The 15,863-nt window shown below is 33.5% G+C and overlaps 1 protein-coding gene across 1 annotated transcript; it reads left to right on the plus strand.

The window, feature by feature from the left end:
- Positions 1-297: 297 nt before the first annotated feature.
- Positions 298-770, plus strand: LOC128999307 (insulin-like growth factor 2 mRNA-binding protein 3-A). Its single transcript, XM_054425734.1, has one exon. It carries the CDS (start codon positions 376-378, stop codon positions 667-669), a length of 294 nt encoding a protein of 97 aa, XP_054281709.1. The 5' UTR covers positions 298-375; the 3' UTR covers positions 670-770.
- Positions 771-15,863: the final 15,093 nt, after the last annotated feature.

The following is a 15,863-nucleotide window of genomic DNA, read 5'->3' on the forward strand; positions in this document are numbered from 1 at the left end:
GATAATCTTCAGTCACTTCAACTCAATTAATTAGGATAAATACGTTGACAAGGGCAGCAAGGGCAAATGTTTAAGTTGAACATGAATATAATTATTGTTACTTGTAAAATTTATGAGGTATTCATTGAGTTATGCAGTTCATTCAATTACATTTTATAATTCAATTTATTATAAAAATATATAATATTTTGGGATCCAATGCTGCATGTATTTAAGACTTTCGTAGCTTTGGATTTGTAAAGCAACTGCTCACAAATGCTTATAAATACAGCTGTTACAATGTTTAGATCACTTAATTGTTTTGCCGTCGCATTTTTGTTACTGAACTTGTGTTTTTTCTACTAGCTGTAAATAGCCTTTACCGAAAACCAAAAAATGAGCAAGTTATACATAGGAAACCTACCAGCGGACATAACTGAGAACACAATAAGACAACTGTTTTCTGAAAACAACTTGCCGAGCAAGTCCATCTTGATCAAGCGAGGAGGGTACGCTTTCGTGGACTGCTTGGACCAATGCACTGCGGACAAGGCGATTGATCTGTTGAACCGGTCTACCTTCATGGGAGCACAACTAGTGGTCGAACCATCAGTGGCTGGTACCACACCAGTCCTGCCGAAGAACAAAGTACAAGAATCGACAGAAGAGAGCAAGAGCAATGGAAATTGATGGATCAACATGAATTGCCCGTATAATATTACAAAAAGGTAAACTCAACCTTATGTTTAGCTATGTACTTTCTTCTGTATATTAAACAGTTTTTTTCTCTATAGTTTGTCAAGTTTATATCCTACTTGCTTCAATGTGTAGAAGTTATTAAGCTTTGGGGGGGTAAATCATCCCCAAAATCCTCACTCGAAAGTCTCAAGAGCTCTCATGTTTATGGGCAAACTATGGGGTCTGCGCTATCAGGGGGCGCCATGCGGGCTTACAGATATTAGTGTTCTTAACTCATCGTAACTCGCAGCATACACTTTATCGCTTTAATTTATGTTTCTTGTTTTATGGGTCTTTTGGTGTTTGCAGTGTTTCGCTTAAGATATCGCTACAGTTTCGCAAAGTTTGACAAAAATAAAACCACGTACCACTAAGTGTAGACATCTTTTTCTACGATTAAATTATTCAAGAAACAAAATTTACTGGTTCACATGGATATAAAAATGAACGCATTGAATACAATAAATATTTAATTTATATCTTATTAATCAGCATTGTAATATTAAATTGAATGTCTGTGCTTAACATGGTCTTCAGTAACAAAGCTTCATTTCATTTCATAGAAGATCTTGTTCCTTAGAGGTAAAAGGAAATATATAAACAAAGGTAGGGATGAGGTTAAATAAAAAGGGACGGTGGACCGTTCCCGGACAATTCTTCCGGAACGTTAACTCCAGATATTGCTTTCAGCCATCCCGAGGCTGCCTCTCCCCATGCATTTTCATAGAGGGCGGTCTTTTCTCTATCCTACTATGAGGCCTTGGTGGTCATTTACATAATGTCTAACTATATCAGTCACATTAAAATGTAAGTAGTAGTTTATACCGCAAGAAGAAACAACTACTTTCCTTCTTTTAACTGTGCTAGGTTATATGCAATAGGACGTGGGGGAAATCTTATGTTTTGCTAAGAACAGGTTCACATACACATCGAAATGAGTCCCCCCTCCTACAAAACGTTCTAGTTGTCGACCTAAAACCTAGAACTAATCTTACTAAGTACAAGTTCTGGTAGCACAGAGTTGAAAGCAGAAGGTTATAGTAGTACGTTTTCTGTGGCAGAAGCTAAGTTTTAGTTAGTAAGAAGGGTTAATTAAGTGTTATTAAACGTCTGACTATTTGTATTGTACTGATTCAACTTGACAGAGTTCAATAACAGCTGTTATGCTAGTTCACGCTCAATCGAACATGGACGAAGTAAAACTATTCGTCATGCTGCAGCAACAAATAGTAGGCTATACATTTCACAACAAGAGTATGAAGTGAGTCATTACATATTTGAGACCATGTTTGAAGTGCGAGAAAGTACTTTAAATGTAATTTAAATAAATGGTCGAGAATATGTATGGACCCACTTTTACTCGTGTTTTGAACGTTACTTTTCGCTACACTACAGAGAATAATTATTTTCTTCATTACAAAACTCATCGAATTTTTTAGGTTAGCCTATGGCTTCATTTTAAAGTTATTGTATAGCATGGCATCATAGACAAATAAAATCTATTTGTTTATGATGGCATTTACTTATTGTTCAACATATTTATATAACAGATTGTAAAGTAAACAAATAAAAAAAAAAAAAAATTTTACTTTAGTTGTTGAAAATTCAGTTCAGTCAGTTAAAACTGTGTATAAATCAGCTAGCTCTCACGTATAAAGACAAATTTTAAGCAGCCTACAGTAAAAAGAGTAATTATCAATTGAGAAAGTGTATAATAGGCCTAGTCAACGATATCACCTTCCAATTCCATCGCATACCTGCCTCTTCCATAATCAATATCAACACAATACAATTACTCATACTATACAAAATTTCCAGTAGGTCTGAATAGAAACTCCCTAAAATAAAAATAAAACATACAATAAAATTCCCAGTACACATAATTATAACGTTGGTGTGTGTCCTGACATCATTAAACAAATCGTCCACACATATCCTTTATATAAATGTCACTGCATCAATTGCTAAATAAATAAGTGTAAACAAAGACAAGTAAAAACAACAACATATAGTTTGTTTTAGTAAACATCTGAGTCAAAAATAAAATAATATTCATTTGAACAAAATAACTGGTCACATGTTGAAGGAACTTAAACCGTAAACACGATAGTAGAGCTAGTGACGTAATTAATTGTCTATGTTTATTATCCATTCCTTTGTCAGTTCTAATATCCTTGATAATTAAACCACCCTCATTGAATCAATGTACATCGTAATCCCCCGTATTAATTTATTTAAACTATAAAATATTCAGCGCCTCCAAACGTAACCACAACTAAACACACGCCAAAAAACTTTTAAGATATCATAAAAGGATGGTTAGTCTAATTGCAGTATCCTAGGTCAATGATGACGTTGTGCTCAATCTAAGTCATTCATCGGTTCATCGGTTATGTATATCTTTGGATAAAACCCGTCTGGGTTGTGGTGGTAATTTAAAATTTTATTCCTGAGGATTCTTGATCTCCTTCTTTATGACATCAATATTTCCGGGCCTAATCCAAACAATGTTTAATCATTCAAAAACATTGATTGTAAACAAACCAACATGAACTAAAACGTGTAAAAAATTGATTTGCCTACCCTTTCCTAAAAAAGTTGAGCAGTATAATAATTTGCATATCCTTTTTTTTAAGACTCGTGTACAGAGCCTCGACTTGTATACATCGATGGTGTTACTTTTCTCGGTGGTATACTAATCTTTATATTAATTTGAAACTGTTTTTCTTTGTGACAGCTAATTTGAGAGAACGGCTGGGTGTAGAAACTCGGTAGGGGTCACTAAAGAAAGGTCTTGGTCTGTAGATGAGCCATCAAAAGAGAAACGTGGTAAATTCCATTGGGGCTTTGCCCCAGTGGCCTTTAAATTCCCATCCCATGTTATTCTTATGGAGGAAAAACGGGGGTTTGTCACAGCTAACTACAGAGAACGGCAGGGCGTAGAAACTTGGTAGTGGTCTCTAAAGAAAGGTCTTAGTTTGTAGATGAGCCATCAAAAGAGAAACAAGGTAAATTCCCTTGGGGCTATGCCCCAGAGGCCTTTAAAGTCTCCTCTTCAGATTTGTTTACATTACTACCATATGCATACATTTATACTACTTTTGAATGAAACAGCTGTTAATATTTAAATTTTGATTTACTAATCAACCCTTAGTGTCTTTTAATTATATCCAAATGCTGAATTGTGTTACAAACGCTGAATGTTACAGCTGTTATGTTAATCAAATTATATTACACCAAAAGCTAGTTTAGAATCTTAGCGTCGGCTGCTAGACTTTTCAAAGTTAAAACTTAATTTCTAAATAACTGGGACCCTAAAATAAAATTATGGCTTCGACATTCCCTAGTTCTCAAAATTATCTTTCTTACAACACAAAGATCATGAAAATCCATCGAGTGGTTGATTCAGAATGGTGAAATAAAAAAACAATGTTTCGTTTTAATATTATAGATTTGAAATTGTTGACATTAGAAAATTTTCAGTTGTAAACAATGTTACTTTTCGTAGTAAACAATAGACAGCTGTTGAAAATATAATGTTTTGCAGGTTGTAAATACATAACGAAAACAGCTCAACTCATAGTAGTGTAGTGAAAAAAAACGGGTTTTGATAGATGCGTTGCGGCCTTACAGTATCTTGTTTACTCCTTAGTGAGTAAAAATACTTTTAGCTACACTACCGTGAAATAACCTGTTTTCGTTCCATGTTTATCACTTACAAAAAATCATCATTACATTGTTTACTACGGCTAAAGAATTTTTACCAAGCGAAAGTAATGTTAACCATTATTTTTTTATTTAGCCCACGTAAACAAACAATGAATTTTCAAAAACCAAAACTGTACAACCAAAAGTAACTATTAACTTTAAATTGAAAGCATAACCTAAAAATGCTAAGCGTTTTGTCATGTTCCTAATTGTAATGAAGGAATATCCAATTTCTGTTTTAATTAAGAAAATAATAAGTCTTTGTAGTGTAGTGAAAAGTAACGCTCAAAACACGACTGAAAGTGGGTCTATACATATTCTCGACCATTTAAAGTGCTCGATAAATCTCACACTTCAAACATGGTGTCAAATAATATGTAATGGCCCACTTTCTACTATTGTTATAAAAATTAGTCCAGATAAGGAAAAGGGCAGTAAGACGTTTTAAACTTCGGTTGTAAGCAACCCCATGTATTATTTATCGATTTATTTAATAGGCTGTGCTTATTGTTACATGCGTGTCAGAAGTTCGTCATATCGAGGGTATAATGTACAGCACGGTTAGTTAAACAGAACAGTCTGGATCAGTTCAAGTATTCGTGATGTACTACAATAGTAATACAAGTGTACGCTGTTGTAATACAACAGTAATATGCGAAATTATTGAATCACTTAATAAACAGCTGCTAATTTTTGAGAGGTTATCTTTACATGAAAAGTATTTTCGTTTTATTACTTGTTTTGTAAGTAAATGTAGCGATATGACAAAAAATATAGTTAATCAGTCGGCAAAAAATGTGTTTCGTCACTCTGCAGACGAAATACATTTTTCCCCGAGTGGTGAACTATATTTTTTGTCATATCACTACACTTACTGACAAAACAAGTAATAAAACTAAAATACTTTTCATGTATAGATAACCTATTGATGAAATACAGGGTAGCTGAAAATCAACGTACACCCCCCCCCCCCCCTACACATTTCAACAATTTGAGATATTTGAAATCTGTTTGCCGAAATATTCTTAGATATGAGGGGCTACAATAATTATGGTAAATTTCGAAAATTTCGCCCTTAGGGGTAGTGGGGGTAGGGAGTAGCTCATAAATTTCAAATGACGAGTATAGTTGAGCTTTGTTATCGTTTTACAGGTCTTGACGAAACATAACAATTGACATAAAGAAAACAAAAATCGGCTCACTAATAATAAAATGGCACCCTAACACGTTTCAAATCCAAATAATCATGAGGGTGGCTGAAAATTAACTTGCATCCCCTTTAACTTTTTAACTATTTGAGGTATTTGAAATCGATTTGCGCCAACTTGTTTGGATATGAATGGCTACAATAATAAAGGCCAATTACAAAAAAATTCCATTAGGGTAGCGGGGGTAGGGAGTAGCTCAAAATTGTTAAATAGCAAGTATAGTTTAGTTTGGTATCATTTTACAGGTCTTGACAAAATATAACAATTAACATAAAGAAAATAGAAATCGGACCATTAATAACAAATTGTCAGTTCAAAATAACTTTTAATAACCATTGTCTTAAACAATTAACATAAAGAAAATAGAAATCTGACCATTTATGACAAAATGGCAGTTCAAAATAACTTTTAATAACCATTGTCTTAATCATTTTTAGCTGCCCTGTAATATTTTTTCTCTCACAAATATCAGAACAGACTCAGTATAGATCATAAACATATACAAATGACGTAATTTAAAAAGTCCTATAGGCTACTAATAACATTAACATGATTGTACAGTTCCATTTAAGTAATGTTAAATAGTATTTACTGTGTAGTGTATTTACTTTGTTACCATGGATATTATCAATCGATTTCCCTTTTAAATATCTTACCTCAGATTTTTGAAATCGCATGGGGCAGAGCCCTAGGTCAACATTGAAGTAGGAATAAATCGTATCCTCGGAGCTGTAGCTTCATTTGTGTGCAATTTGATCCCAGTCGGCTCAGTAGTTTTTGAGTTATTCTGCACATAGACACACAGACTCATAAACACACAAACAGACAGACACCATCTCTTCTTTATAATAGTAATAGATAAGTAAATACAATCTACAGATAGTCACAGATTATTCTTTTTTTACAGTTCCATTAAAAACGGCTGATACAATAACTTATGTTGGATTTTGTTGGGATAAGTCTGTCTAATATGGTTGATTATTCAAACCAAACTGTATTTTATTTTAGGACCTGACTTTGTTAACACAGCCTATTAAGATAACAACAATTTATTTTAGGGGTACAACAAATTAAGCATAACTTTAACGGGTTGATTCGAACATAGTAGCCTACTTAATTAAACATTATTTTAAAATGTCTTTTCTTGCTTGAAAGTTTTGCAAAATAGTCCATGAAGAAAATATATAAACTTCAAAAATAAGACGATGTAAATATCTATAGGCCGTGCTGTCACCATACCGCAGTCCATGCACGTTTTTGTGATTCGTCTTTACTTATTGCAGTCTTCAAAACTCCTGACTTGAATAACGTCTTTGACCTTATCCCTTCAAACTAATAAAGACTTTGCGTGGTTTTCTTTTGCCATAACTCGGTACGCAGTTGATACAATTTTCTTAAAAAGACGAAGCCGTCATACGCTTACGACACATAATAGTAACTACAAATTAACTTAGAATGCTGATACCGTTTATTTTGAATGCCTATCAAAAAGTAAAATTCTAGATTATTAACTGTAGTAAATAGTGGTTTTGCACTATTCAAATACGATTATTATTGGGTTTCAAAATAGTTACCTAATGTTCTGTTGAGAGTTGTTGACATGACAACCGAAAGAAATTAAGATTGGACAGTTATAATATTATTAGTGGATAGTGTAAGATATATTTCCAAGATTCAAGAATTACACAATGAATAATTAACGTGTCTAATATTACCTAGAAATTATTTGATTTTCTAAACATATAAAAGTGAAAGCCATCTCTCGCTGGCTTGTTCATCACTAATTGTCCAAATTTCTTACTAGCTTGAAGTAAAACATTTGGTATATTCAGGTTATAATTAGGAAAGTTAAACAGTTTTTCATAATGATTTTACCAAAGGGTTGCGGCCTAGAAGTCCAATGTGATGCTTTTAGATATCCAATTAGACCTATTTGTTAATCATCATCTGTTTGAAAATTCCTAGATCTTTGTACCACCTGTTTTGAAGTGTACGTATTTGTTTATTTTTTAATCAATATCAAGATAGACTAACCTGTTTTGCTAATGAACTTCTCAAGTGTTTTTTGCTTGGTTACTGTACTTTTTATTACTTCCTTTGGACACTACAGCTTATTAATGGTTAATCCTGTTTCCGATACAGACATTCGTTTGAATGTTACGTGCTTTAAATCTGAGTGCCTTAATTTGTACTGTTATTTTTTTTGTACTCGATAGACAAAATACCTTCGCTTGTTTGGTGGCGTTTAGTCGCCTACTCATATGGAATGAGTGTCATGTCTTCTTCTAAGAAAGGTAGTTCGACGATTGTAGCAAGTATATCAGACAGTTTTTGACCGTGTTTCGAACAACTCTAAAGACAATGGGATCGTGGACTCGCAGTGATAAAGGGTACAACCATACCCAACCAGTCATTACAAGCAGCAGATGCTTCGATTTCAACAAACTGGGTAGTTGATAGCTGCATCTAAATTTAGCTGTTAGTTCTAATTGTTAATGGACAATGTTTGGGATGATAAAATGTCTGAAAATGGAAAGGGGAATCAAAATGGTTATTTATCAGCAGCAGGAAAGTGTATTACCCTTCTTCCAAAAGGGTCCAAATAGAGCCTCATTGTGGGTGATCACCCTGAAAATGGATTTTGTTGCTGAGAAATCATTGGAATACAACAGTGCTTCCAAAATTACTTAGTTTAGGAGAAAGCACTTTGTTGAAAGCGGGTTCAGGAGGAGTAGTCCATTTGATTGGTAGTTTATTTTTATCATACAATTATTATTTCAAAAATTTTTACATTTATTTTTATAGCTGATAAAATTTGTGTACACTTCCCAAGACCAGCCGAGCGAAGAACAGTTAAACAGATGGCTTAGAAAATTGTGAGTTAAATTAAGGTAAAATATCTCTGCAAATAGCAAGTACTGCCATTTAACAAAATTACTAGGCTACAATAGCTTCACAGGGATTAAAGCAATATCATGTCCTGCAGCTGTTAACTGTGTACTTACATCAATTACTATGTCCAGCGGTGATGCTTCATTAAGTGTGATATTAAATTAAATTTACACACTTCTTATCGCAAGAGCAACCCTTTAGAATCGTCTTTATGTCCAATACAAATAGTTGCATTACAGTTTCATTTACGGTTAGTTTGTGCTCTCTGGTTAGTATAAAGGTACACATTGTCAAGACTAGGTGAAACCCGTCGAAATCGACGGTTACTTTAAAGGCTCACGCGAATTCATCTAACTGCGATAAATTGAGTGAAATTATACATATTTTGAGCATTAAGCGTTTAAAGAGTAATAAGTGTAAAAACAATAATGATAATAATTGCGTTAGTTACCAAGTACGGTTGATCATTTAATGAATAAAATATTTCCTATACCGTACGTAATCGGAGTTATTATTAGTATGTTAACTGGTATCTCTTCTTTTGGAAGAACCTTTAGATAGTATTAAAGTCGTATAGGTGGATCTTTTGTAGTTAAAAACTTCCGCGATTTCATCAGTGTAATAAAGATTAATCTATGATTTTATTTGAGAAACAATATCTGTTTGTTGAGAAGACACGTTCTATCTTCAAATGGAGGTATATCCATTACAGTGTAAGATTTTTCCTTCGTCACGTCGCGTCAGTTCATATCGTACTTCTGTGCCAATGAATAACCCTCTAGTATAGTTTTGAAAATATTGGTTGTGGGGTTACTGTTAAAGCTAATAAGACACTTCTGCACTTGTATTATTTCGTATTGTATTACACAATCGATGATTTTTCCAATGATTGAAAACATGTATGACAATAATCTCATGAACCTATGATGATCTGTCTAGAATAATATGATAAAATATAGCCAAAAGTGGTGCAAAAGGCATCACCAACCCGTACAATAGGTATAATATAGTTCAATAAGAAATAATTGTAAGAGTTACTGTGATAAAAGGATTTTCTACTGATTTCGTAATGTAACGTTATATTTCAAAACATGACATGATACAGAAAAAATCAATTTTGAAATCAGAAAATAACATTGCAAATACTTCTTTTGGACAATTTAGTAACTCCCAATAAATGTGTGTTGTTTAAAATACAATTAAAAAATTAACAGCGGTTTCATTAAAAGTATTATCCACTTGGCCAAAATGTAAACACATCTGTGGAGGGATCTTTAAAGACTTTTGAGGCAGAGCCCTAAGGGAATTTACTTCGTTTTTCTTTTGATAATTCATCTATAGACCAAGACATTTCTTTGTACATCCCTACCAAGTTTCTACGACCAGCCGTTCTCTAAATTTAACAGAGACAAAGTTTCCAATTAACTATTTGGATTCCCCCATGTTAATCTTATGGGAGAAAACCCAACTTTGATGGAAGATCCTGCCCATACTAATAAATATTTCAAAAAACGAAAAACACTTTGCAAAACTACAGATCAGGGCCATTATTTTGGCACTTTAATCATTAAAATTGGTCCAAAAATGAGGGAGGAGTTCTGTTTGAAAAAGATCGGCTTAGCGTATTATATATACAGGGTAAGTAAAAAGTCTGGAGACCCCCTGTTATTTTTTTAACGGCCAATACTAGAAAAACTAAACTCGGCACACATTTATGGCATGTTATGAAGTACTTTTTGGGCATAACCGCTACTTGGTGTACATCCCCAAAATGGGGGTTTTTGGGGGAAACTCAAAACTTTTAAATACAAAGATCCATCGAGTGACCCCTCATTTTGAAGGTCCTGGTAAAAGAAAACTAACTAACTAACTAACTGGTATTCCGACTAACCAAATATTTATAAACTTTTAGAAACATAATAAAAATTTTTTTTGAAACATTTTGCGTATTTTTTTTTTTTTTTTTTTGAAATATATATAAAGGGTAAAACAATATTGTGTACTCTAAAACATAAACATTACGGTATAAGTTAAAATGTTTTATTTCTTTGGATATAGTTTTATAAGAAAAACTTTAGTACAAAAGTTGTAGATAAACTTATCTATCTTCTATATAAATAAAATTAGAGTTTTGTCTGTACATTGCTCAGAATTATATATATTTAGGTTATTTTTACGTCTTATACATTAAATAAGCAGAAACGAGTCTTATCTCAATTTCTGTCTGTCTGTCTATCTGTCTGTCTTTCCCTTTGTCTGTAACACTCAAGATGGCATTTTACGCTATCTTCTCCTGGAAAACGAGAGTACCTATCAAGATCCAAGTCATTTTAATGTATTCACTGGATTGGCGAGATTGTCTTTAGCCATTAAAATATGGCCTCACTACTTTGTAAATAATATTACGAACGTTCAAAAATGTAGTTTTGTGCGATTTATGTCAAGTTTTCGTCCAATTTTTATTGCATAATCATCTATGAAATAACGAACAGCTGTTCGGATCAAGATTATTTTTCCTAGCTGTCACTGATATGTTTACAAATGTTGTTTACAAATACCGCAACCTTTTTCAATCACATTTTGAATGTAAATCCCAAGTGATTAAAAACGTTTTTCTTACATAACGGATTTAATTAATCGAAAGTGCAATAATATAGTGTAATAGTGTAACCGTGTAAATGAAATTAAATAACTAGGCATCATCCAGTTCAGGAACCAGAGATTCTTTGTGTATAAATTGTTCTTGAGTTTTGATAACCAGAAAGAAGACCTTGAATCAGTGTTGTATACGGCTGGGAAACTTTAAATTTAATAATGATCGTCGCCAATGGCTTAGAAATATGGTTTCCACTCATTGACACGGCGCTTCAATGGCGGTTGTGTAAAGTGGTAAGTAAAAAATCACAACTGCAGTGGTTGATTGTAACAGAGGTTTACGGATGATGCTAAACTCGCTTTTCTAATGTGTTATTTTCTGTTCCTACCATTGACTATATATATATAGTCAATAGTACCTACTCATCGTGTGATGCAATCGCTGGACCATACAGCCATGCTCTTGGGTACGTACGCCTACCCAATTATTCATAACAAACTGTTCGACGACGATCCTTGATACCGGTACTTTTCCCTGGAATACACGGCCTACCTACTTAAGAAATAAAATTACAAATGTCCAAAAACCCAACGTTGTGTGATTTTTGTCACATTTCCTTCTAATGTTATTAGATAGCCTTTACCAATCATTGTTTAGAGAATAGGTACGTAGGGCCTAATCTATTAAATAACAAAAAGTTGTTTGTATGAGGTTGTTTTTTTTTAAAACTGACACCGATAAGTTTACATTAAAAGTTGTTTACAAATAAAGCAATTATTGGGAAATAACTTTGATTGCCGTTTTAAAACGTTTTACGAGAAAATAAAAAACCAAGAGATCGATAACCTCGGGACTTGATTAACTCATATAATTGATCGGCTGTACTATAGTTCTCAACTGTGAACGTTGGTTTTTGGTACCGGTTCTATTCCTTAGAACCGTTGGTACTGTTGGTAGTAGCAAGAATCATTTTTAAGTACCGTACCAACACATCACTGTACTTTACAAATTAGTTATCGTTGGTGTTGCACCTTATTTATTATTACAGGCGTATTCAATTTAATTGATGTCTTAACTGTACAATTTTTGCTTTTTCTTTCTTGATTCCAAAATGTTAGTTTATGCTAAGAAAACGATAACGCACTTTAGTAAAACATTTATTCAGCTAACCATAATGAATTGTTTAAACGCTTTACGTTGTTTATGTATCAATAGTTCGTGGCCTATTTTGGTAATATTTACTATAAATTACCAAATGGTCTATACCAGGGTGGCTGGACCACCCTGGACCAGTCGTCTTCATTTCATATAGTAAGCCGTCATTTCGGGTCATCATCGGTCCAAGCAAATATACATTGTTATGATGAAATTTGATGACATTAACAAAATATTTTAGATACTAATTTTACAAGTACTTTGTTATGCTTAAAGCGTAGCAAACCCCCTAATTAAGTTCTGTATTTTTGTGTGTATGTCTGTTAGTAAAGCATTAATGTCCTTATTTCTCAGTGTTTCACGGAAAGGACAAAAGTACCTTTATAATGAAAATGTCAACACGAATAAAGTGTTAAATTGGGAGGTTGAAGTAGTACCTTAAATACTTTTAACCATTGTGGAAGGTAACTTTCAATTATAGGCCTACATTAGGGCTATGCCTCATAGATCTATAAAGCATTTTTTAGTTTAATCATTGGATTTAACATATGGACCAACACGACCCAGGTTACATTTAATTTCGAAGCATTTGTTTTGGCTTGAAACTGTCAGATACTGTATTTGCGAATGTTTATATACTGTATAATAGTTTTGCCAGCATATCTGAAAATATGCAAACCAAATTCTGTTCTTAATAAAAAGGTTTCAATAACTGACTTCAATAAGATCCCCGTGCGTAGAACGGGCACACAGCTAGTTATAAATAATACAAATCACATTTTACTACGATGGCATGCATGGATTTTGAATTATATCCAGTAAAGTGAACGACTGTAATTTCCAGGTTTGGGAGGGGTTGGGGGGGAAATCTCAAGGGGGAGAATCGGGAACTTGAAAATATAGAAAAATATTGAAGATATACGTCTTAAGTGGTTCCATTACATATAACAAACACAGCTTTCCACTATTTAGCTACGAAAAAAGGCAGTTATTGCGTTTATTGGCTGGGCTAGATGCGATGACGCATCGCAGAGGTGTTCAACTAGCCCGCACGCGCTCTCTTTACCGACGCCCAGCTCTTCACTTTGTAAACCTTGAAAAACGTACTAAAACGTTTGTTCAAACCGTATTTGCGTATTATTTCTATTTAAAAGTAACATAGAGAAAAACAAAATTTTGCACTCTGAAACAAAGCTTTTAACGATCTCCGTAAGTATTGGTTTTGGAAAAATAATATAAATGCAAAAGTTGTAGAAAAATTAATCAGAAATGAAACAAAACAAATTGCAGCTCGATAGCTTACATAGCATTCGAATTATGATCAATTAAGTATAACACTGCAATTTCTATGTTTGGAGGGGGGTGGGGGGAAAGCTCATGGGTAGAAGTGGGAACTTTTGGGAAAATACACCTCTCATGTGGTTCTATCACATATAAAAATCCAGCTTTCCACCATTTAGTTGCGATAAAAAACATTTATTGACTGGGCTATTAGTCAGTAACAAGACTACAAGATCACGCCACTCATCCTACGCTCATCTACATTCATACTTGGCTTTAATAATAATTAAAATCGTACGGTCACCATTTCAATTCAAAGTAAAAAAAAATGGTATTAATGATATTTGAAGGATTCCAAATATAATCGATCACTGTTAAAACTAGTTTATATGTAGGCTAATTTTTACATTTTTAGGCAGTATTTGCGTTGTTCAATAGACCCATAAAAGATTGGATCCATTGAAACAATAAAAATATTCATACAGTTTTCTAATTACTACTTGCTATAAATCATTGTTAGTGTTTTTTTATCACCGTAAGTTTGGTTTCTTGAGAAGGTTTCTACTGATTGAATAAATTGATTCTTAAAACAAAAATGCTCTTCTAAAACATTTAGATGGATACAGATTATCCCGTCACAATACACAAATTAATCTCAATAAACACTTTATTCCCTCGTATAAAATAAAGACTAACTTTGAAAAATACGTGTATCTCCCTGGACAATAAGCGCTTATCAAGGCAAATGAAGTCATTTGTTAACTTCTCGCTTTATTGTCTTCTACATTACGATTAAGATTTGTTAGTCAGTCAATCTTAAAAGTTGTACATTGTTGGAAAAGCACGATTTGTTTAGAATTGCCTTAAACATGTTTTCACCACACTATGATGTTTTTGGCTGTATTACATACGTTAATTGGTGGCTGAAAGTTACGTTTTGCTGGCCATGCCAGCTGTCGCCAATTTGGAGACCGAACAGGTTTTTACAGGCCGGGGCCGCAAAATCAGCTGTCCGCTTACTTACTTAAAACATGAATGCGTTTTAAATACACAATCAAAATCCATAGCATTGCAATATAGAATTGTGTTATTGTCGCCATTGCCTAGCAACTATTTATTTATATTTTTTCACCACACTATGATGTTTTTGGCTGTATTACATACGTTAATTGGTGGCTGAAAGTTACGTTTTGCTGGCCATGCCAGCTGTCATCGTAATTTGGGGACCGAGCAGGTTTTTACAGGCCGGGGCCGCAAAATCAGCTGTCCGCTTACTTAATTAAAACATGAATGCATTTTAAATACACAATCAAAATCCGTAACATTGCAGTAGAATTGTGTTATTATCACCGTTGCCTAGCAACTATTTATTTTTATTTTTGCTGATTCCTCAAATTATTTTTTCACATAACCTTAAAGTTGTAGTTGTGTTGACTATCAGTGTGCATTATTATAGTGGTGAATAGTGGTAATATGGTATAGTGTGGTGAAAAATAGCGTTCGTACCACGGACCGAAATGGTTTTGCAGCTCTCGATCGATTTAAGTTCTCGACTTCGTCTCGAACTTAAAAACTATCTCGAGCCGGCAAAACCTCATTTTCGGCCCTAGGTACGAAATATACTATTGCTGATACCTCAAATTATTTCTTCACATAACCTTAAAGTTGTAGTTGTGTTGACGATCATTGTGCATTATTATATTGGTGAATAGTGGTAATAGGGTATAGTGTGGTGAAAAATAGCGTTCGCACCACGGACCGAAATGGTTTTGCAGCTCTCGATCGATTTAAGTTCTCGACGTCGTCTCGAACTTAAAAACTATCTCGAGCCGGCAAAACCTCATTTTTGGCCCTAGGTACGAAATATACTATTTCCTGTAGTGGGAGTAGTAGCCTTTCGCCAATATGAAAACTAATTAATGGTAAAAAAAATAATAATTGACCAAAAATATATTTGTCATGTGCTTAAGAATTGTATTATGAACACCAACAAATGGTTTAAAAATTTGAATATATACCCCCGCCGCAGCAAACATGCAGACTAAGCGAATTTCCATTTGTCTGATTTGATTTTCAAATAAATCTATTCAAATAACATTAGGTTTAACGAGCACCAAGGTTTGCTGCCTACAGGATAATAAAGTGTGTTTTTTAGTAAAATATTAATAGCTTAGTATAAAATAAATAGATTGGGCAAGTTGATCCAAATATATGCATAAACAAGCAAACTACAGTACAACAGTTTACTTATTCTCCATAAGAATAACATGGGAATTTTTAATTTACAATTTTCTCCGTAACCAATA

This window comes from Macrosteles quadrilineatus, unplaced genomic scaffold, assembly GCF_028750875.1.
Source record: "Macrosteles quadrilineatus isolate MER2022 unplaced genomic scaffold, UCM_ALF_1.0 Scaffold_8__2_contigs__length_117827958, whole genome shotgun sequence".
Classification (NCBI taxonomy): domain Eukaryota; kingdom Metazoa; phylum Arthropoda; class Insecta; order Hemiptera; family Cicadellidae; genus Macrosteles; species Macrosteles quadrilineatus.